The 7,023-nt window shown below is 36.1% G+C and overlaps 1 protein-coding gene across 2 annotated transcripts in view; it reads right to left on the bottom strand.

The window, feature by feature from the left end:
- Positions 1 to 1,260: 1,260 nt before the first annotated feature.
- LOC149530578 (uncharacterized) overlaps positions 1,261 to 7,023 on the bottom strand; it is a 60,982-nt gene continuing 55,219 nt past the window's right edge. Inside the window, exons 5-9 of one of the 2 annotated variants that reach the window (XM_089808890.1) lie at positions 2,669 to 2,781; positions 2,256 to 2,367; positions 2,030 to 2,173; positions 1,667 to 1,775; positions 1,261 to 1,584 (exon numbers count right to left, since the gene is read on the bottom strand). In XM_089808890.1, the coding sequence (XP_089665016.1) occupies positions 1,411 to 1,584; positions 1,667 to 1,775; positions 2,030 to 2,173; positions 2,256 to 2,367; positions 2,669 to 2,781 (652 nt within the window). In that variant the 3' untranslated portion in view covers positions 1,261 to 1,410. Of the gene's footprint in view, positions 1,585 to 1,666; positions 1,842 to 2,029; positions 2,174 to 2,255; positions 2,368 to 2,668; positions 2,782 to 7,023 lie in introns of both variants that reach the window. The other variant, XM_089808889.1, reaches the window with a different exon arrangement.

Raw genomic sequence — 7,023 nt, 5'->3', positions numbered from 1 at the left:
CTAACATGCTAAGTTTTGTGTCAAACCCTAAAATAGCTATTTGGAACATTTTCCACTCCTTCCCATACTCGATCAACCTTCATTGATTGCTATGATATAAGTCCTAATGAAGTGCCTAACATGCTAATATGAAAAGAATAAACCATAAAAAAAACCAACGAATGTAGTGAACTAACGATTCAATTTAATTAATTATGAAGTTATTTTAGGAAATGTGTTAGTATGTTCAACATAGTGCCAAGACTCAAAATCTACGGATGGTAACCTTAGCTTTCACCTTAGGCAAACCATTTCATAGATAGCATATCATAGAGAGCTTTGTCGTAATTCATATATTGTTTTCATGATGAGTTTGGATTAAAAGCTATCAAATTAGACATGCTACTAATACATCAACTCATGAAATCAACTTGCTTCTTGATTATGTTATTAGCTACAAATTTCAACTTCACAAACACATGCACCATGTAGTCTTCTTCATGATTCCAAACTCAAGAATATGTTTTTGCACACAGATTCATTTTTGGTGGCAATGCGACTCCTAAATCAAGATGTTTACAAAAGCGTGCTTAAGTAATACACAGTGTGAGGTTCTAAAAGAGCTTTTAGCAATCAACCTGGCTTGGTATAGACCTAATTTTAAGTCACTATAATTATCTGCTTAGAGATGTGACCAATCACTTTGACAACCAGATCCTATGATTTGAGGGCACACATTGTTCCTTGAATTGAGGTTAGATTTGTGGGCACGCATTGTTCAATGAATTGAGATCAGACTTGAGGGTACACATTATTCATTGAATTCGTCATATGCACTTAGTTTTATCGAAGTAAAATTGTCAAACATGTTGTAATTGATTTAGATTAATCTAATACAATCAATAAGCACTTTATATTACTAAAATTTGGAAGTTTCCCAAATTGTCTAGAAATGCAATTGGACAAATGGACCAACTTGGAAATGCAAGGTATTTGTTGTTTTAATCCTTCATCAGCGTGTTCTAAATATAATCATTAATTTACTTGATTTATGTGTTATGGTGTGTTCCCTGGCTACATGCTACTATCAAACCAACAGTTTCTAATTGTCATTCTAAGCAAGCTTCTAAGCACAGAAGGATGTGTAGTTTGGTAGTCATGTCAATTGATATTGATGATAGCACAATAGCATCAAATAGAATTTAGAAATAATATATTTCCGTAACCTGACGATCTGTAAAGTCACTAAATCTTGCTTTGTTTGTCTGCAATGTTGTTAAATGAAATAAATTCAAATACCAGTTGTTTATTAATAATATTACTCCTCGCACAATATAATAGAAAATGAAAAAAAGGTACATGGCGAGAAAGGGTTGTCATATAAAATCACAAAGCTGAAGAACTTTATTCTGCTAGTTGGTATTATGACATTCATGGGTAAAAAGAATGTAGTACTGGTGGCTGAAATCCAGTTCCACATTGGGTCTCTACTCTGGCCAGTGCAGAAGCATAACTCACACTGCTATCATGCACTGTTTTGCATTGTCCTGATTGCTCATATTGGACAAATTTAACGTTTATATTTGTTGAACAGTTCTGCAACACCTGCAACAAAACTAGTTAGAACTAAACAAATCAATTACTTTGCTGCAGACTTTTATATATTTCCAGTTTCTCAAATTCTCACATGGAGAAACACACTGATAGCATGCTGACCACAAATGGTATTTCCATACTGAGATATGTAGTCATTAAAGGCAATGGGATCTCCTGATGCTATAAGATCCATTCCTTTCCTGTCGAGGGCCTCGACAGATTTGTAAATAGAACCTTCCTTTTTGTCATGGTACAAAAATTTGAATCTGATACAAGTAAAATCACAAAAACATGCAATTGCAATTCTTGTTGTGTAATTCTCCTTGCAAATAGTGAAGAAGAAAAGGACACAGATAGCCAAATTGACAAACAAGGAAGTCTGCAAGAGTCTCATTAAAATGAAAAGAAAAAGATTGTTAGCCAATGTTAAAATATCTGATAAGCTAAGCAATACCGTTGTCCCCAATGACAGAAGTCTGACGAGATGGAAAAGAAATTTGTTGGATCATCGGCATACTTTGCAAGCAAGCGCCCATAGATGGCTTCATACTCTGAACTAATAGAACCAACAAGGATAGGAATGATCTTTACTGGGTGGCTGTAGAGAAGCATGCAGAAAAGATTAACAGAAGTCAATTCTTGAAAAGATATGCACTACTTAAAATAATTCGAATGATCACCCATGAAACAATTTTGCAAGGTATGGTAAATGCATCTCCATGCTATGTTCTGCCTCGTCTACTTGCATGTCCATGACTTGAAATTCACCGGTTGCTTTCAGCTCTTTATAAACTGAAATGTGAGATGAAAAGCATCACAACATACAAAACCCATAAGAATTCAGCTGTAAATGAAAAATGACACCTAGAAAGAAACCAGAATAGGAGACTCGAGGGGTTCCAATGTACTGAATTTAGAAAAATACCAGAAACAAATTTCAACTATAATAAAATGAAAACACATTATTTCATCAACCATATCATTCACATACAATCCTATCCAAACCAGAATTATCACATAAAACTTAATACTAATTCAAGCTACACATCAAATAAAAAGGGCAAATCTGAAGAGAGAAGGCAGCTTCTTTTACCTTCCAAATCAATGTGCAAATCACCCAGGGGTGTCTGGTATTTTGTGGCACTTGAAAGGGCACATTTCTGAGTGCGGTAACGATGTGAGGGGCCAAGAAGAAACACACGAGACCTGTTCACACTCTTCAAATGTTAACAGTAATGAGATTAAGGATTATCCTTGTCTCAGAAAATAGCTAGCTTGTGGAAAAACATTTTCTCTAACTCAACACAGTAAGAATCACAACTAGACTCAAATAATTGAAAAATTTGAATCCACTTGTCATCTATCCCTATCTTATGCAACGCATTTTTTCCTAGCCAGCCATTCAATTTCATTTACAAACTAAATATGAAGGTTCTGTTCTTATAATTATGAATTTCATGATTTTTAAGAATGGAGTTCTCAAATTGGAGGAAACTATGTCTGTAGTTAGATTTGACTCTGCAGGAACAGTCTATTTGATACTTCTAGATGCTTCTCCACTTATCAAACCATTACTGAAACATGATTTGATGGAATTGATGGGTAAGGCAGTATTTTAAAATAACAACACGAGTTAAAATTTTTCCCACCTTTTAAGTCCTCAAAAGTCCATTAACATGTGCACAACATCCAATTATCCTTGGTTGTGATTGTGGAGTCCATTCTTTGTTGTAAGTGCATCCTCCATAACCAAAAGCTCTATCATTTCCATCAAAGAAGAAATCGCTAATAAAATATTTGTGCTGAAAGAAAATCCAAATAAGCACCACATCTAAGGGGAAAGGAAAAACCATAGCATTGAGACTTGGAAGCGGTAGACGGTTGTTGTAGAGATTTTGAAAGACTTGCACACTGAAAACTATGAGGGAAATGTTGTGTTGTTTAAACACCATCGCCCAATTGGTTGGGACACCCTCTTTCTTCAGTCTATTTTCACCACCGTGCCTTTGGGAGCAAATCAGATCAATTTAGATTAATTTTGGGCCAGTGAGTGTTAAGGGGTGCATGCATTGACGATTGATAATGATCAAACAAAGGGGGTTAAAATAATACAGAGGAATCCTCCCTCAGTTTTGGATTCCGTTTTATGGAGGAGATAACCCTAATTCCCACTACGAAATTCGCATTGAAAGCAAATGAAGTAAGGATTTTGTCCTATCAACCTTGAGTTTTCCGCCCTTGTGTTTGAGTCACTCGATTGGGTTTCTATATGAGAAGAGGAATTTATCCTCTCATTGATCATATTTTGATGGGAGGAAAGAATTTTATCATCCAAACACTCCAATTTCCCCCTATTCCCTTAAATGAATCCTCTAACCACTCTTATCTCTGCCAAGGTGATTGACATGTTAAAGGCTTGTTTTGGGGGGTCTAGGTAGGAGAGAAAATGATGGGAGCCAACTAAATTTTGCTAGCTGGCAATCTGATCAAAGAAAGGGTGATGGAGGTTGGTGGGGTCCAATAGAAAATCCTTTGGATAGGTTGCATTCCGTCCTCCATAGAGGATTTTATCCTCCCATATGCTACATTTCCGCCAAAGCACTAATCATTTAGCTCCTTAAAACTTTGCTTTAATCAAAGATTATTTCATTTTGATGGGATCGGGATATGTTAGAACTCAAGGCAATTATAAGTCAACCCTGCAAGAAGTAAAACCTTGAAAAAATACAAAAACAACATTTTTTGCAATGTGGGCCCACAAGGTTGGATAAAAAATTAAATAAACTAAATTTTGATTGGCCAAGCCATTGCAAAGACAGCCTATAAAGAAACACACACCCCCTCAAACCCATGCATCAACTATAAAAGGAGTATAAAGATTTCATTTGGGCACCAATCAAGCATCGGAATTTCTCCAAGATTGGCAACAAATTGTATTGTCCATTTAGTGACAAGATTATTTTATTTTTGGCAACGAATTCCATTTCCTAATCTTGATACATTTTTCCTCCCTTTATTTTGCAACTCATTTCATTGAAGAAGAGGGTGGAAAACTTCAAGCTCGAGGTTTCGAAGTGGGGAAGAAATATTTATGTTTTAGCCACCAAAATACAAATTGAAATTGATATTAGGAAAGTCCAAGGTACAGCAAGATTCGCAAGGGATCTTACTACATAGAGATACCATCAAGATCGCAAGTGCAACAAAATTAGAATTCAAGATGAAAATTCAAATTAAGTTATGAGGGAAAAGCTTTCAAGAGATAGAGAAGACTCAAAATATTATTAGACAATTGTTGCAGTACACCTGTCATTTGTTGTTGTCTAGCTGCCAAGTTCCTAAATGTTTGCATAGCCTCTCTGTCAACATCGGCGGCTCTAACTCCAAACCTGCCTGAACCACCCGGACTACTAATAGAACCAAACTGAATCTTAGGTTCACCTTCCCTAGGTGGAGAAGTACCTCCTCTTCGAGTGTAGTGCATACCTGACACAAATCTCCTATCATCAACCATGATACTGAATAGACAAAAATGGATCAAATATTGATTGCGATTCTAACTAAGCATTGACCACTATCATTTGATTCGGAGCCCAATTCCTGCAGGCTAACATACAACTGCTCTAATACCACTGTAAAGACCCGTACTGGCTCCCAATTTGAATATTGATGCACAACTTATTGATTTTTGCAACTTCCAGAGGTTTTTCTAATTTCTTGTCTTATTCTATATCATATATCTATTTCTTAGTCTTTCATTTGAATTATATAAACTATCAAGAAATATATTACAGAAGTATGAACTATCCAAATATCACTTGCCAATTTATTAAATTGAAGAAATGAACAACCCTGCATATAATCTCAATACAATTCTGAATAGCAAATGGAACTTGAATTGAATGTTGTGAAATTGTCGTCTCTACTAAGATCCATTTGTAGTTGACTCCTCCCTTGCCAATCACAAGTATCCCATCAAATTGCTGGATGAGCAATCTTGACCGTTGGGCATCAATGTGTGATTTGAAGAACTCCTAGAATTTCCAATACCACTCGCAACCAATGCATAATTCCTTTCTGCAGATATGCTGCCAACCTCAACAACAATCCAAACAAACTGCCGTCTCCAGTATGCAGCCCAACACTGACTCACGGCTATGGTCAGGTCCTTCAGGTGACCAATATCAAACCGTAGGCCCCAGTTATATGTAATGATGGTTTCCCAATAGCCGTCCAGCTCAAATGCAAACCTGAGAACATTGTGTGGGCTCCAAGGTGATGACGTTCATGGAGTCTGCCCTTGCTATCAGCCATATTTGCTAGTCTAGAAAATTCACAAACTTCCAGTATCAATTCGTCCAACAAAAAAAAAATGTAAACTCCTAGCCAGAAAACATAAACCTTCAATCAGAATCTCCAAGCCACAGAAAATACAGTAGGAGAATGTTGGCCAATTGTATACTTCAGCACAATTGCCAAGAACTACTCAAACTTACCCTTATACTTCAGCAAGGGCATACAATTCAGAAATCAGGAAAAAGCCACAAAGGCACAAAAAGAAAATATATATTCAAGCATGTTTTTCCCAATGAAATGAGTTCTCATTTATAATCTTTCATTGGCCAAAGTTTCTTAAAAAACTCCACTTCAAAAATTGTGGAAGTTTCCCAAAAGAACTCAACACTAGAAACTTTCCAACATACTTTTTAGAAATATCTCTTAATGTCATTATTATAATAATATAAATATCATTATAATAATGCAACTTAATAATTATTGAATAAATAAGAGCTCATGCAATTATTAACCTGATTTACTGCAGGTGACGACCAATTGCCAAGCCACCCACTGCACTACCAAAAATAGCAACTGTCGATAATAAACTTAATAAAAATAGTAAGTTCACCACTGAGACCCCCAAAACAACCTGTCAGCTCATGAGGGTCACTATGATGAGCTAACTCCATCAATTGCACGGACTTGCCAAAAATGGGGATATTGCACGTTTGAAATGGTGTCATAAATATTTCTTCAGAACACAAGGATAAAGTTGGGAAATTGAGAACCATCACCCAAGCCTTGTTCTTGAACGTCTTGAAAAATCATGTTAGATCAAGTGTATATATTAGTCCGGTCTGTGTCATCCCTTTGGGATTCTTGTACATAGTTAGAGTAGGTTTATCTTGAATCACTTGATTCAAGAGGTTTAAGGTAGGTTTCCTTTCTAGAATAGTTGTTTCCTTATCGAGCTAGGAAGTTAATTTTCCTTGAGTCATTTGACTTGAGATTTCTTTGAGTGGCTTTGTTAGTTGCTTGGCTTAGTTTTCTTGAGAGGGTCAGTCTATAGGTTCGCCTTGAGTCAATTGATTGGGGTAGTGTACTAGTTTCTTCCTTTAGTTGTCTAGCCTCCTTTAGTTTAGTTCTTTTCTAGGTTAGTTTAGCTAGAGG

The sequence above is a fragment of the Cupressus sempervirens genome, chromosome 11 (assembly GCF_028749045.1).
Source record: "Cupressus sempervirens isolate cs-2001-9-10 chromosome 11, ASM2874904v1, whole genome shotgun sequence".
NCBI classification, from domain to species: domain Eukaryota; kingdom Viridiplantae; phylum Streptophyta; class Pinopsida; order Cupressales; family Cupressaceae; genus Cupressus; species Cupressus sempervirens.
Note: the sequence above shows the minus strand (reverse complement) of the source record. Positions and strands in the feature narration are given on the sequence as shown.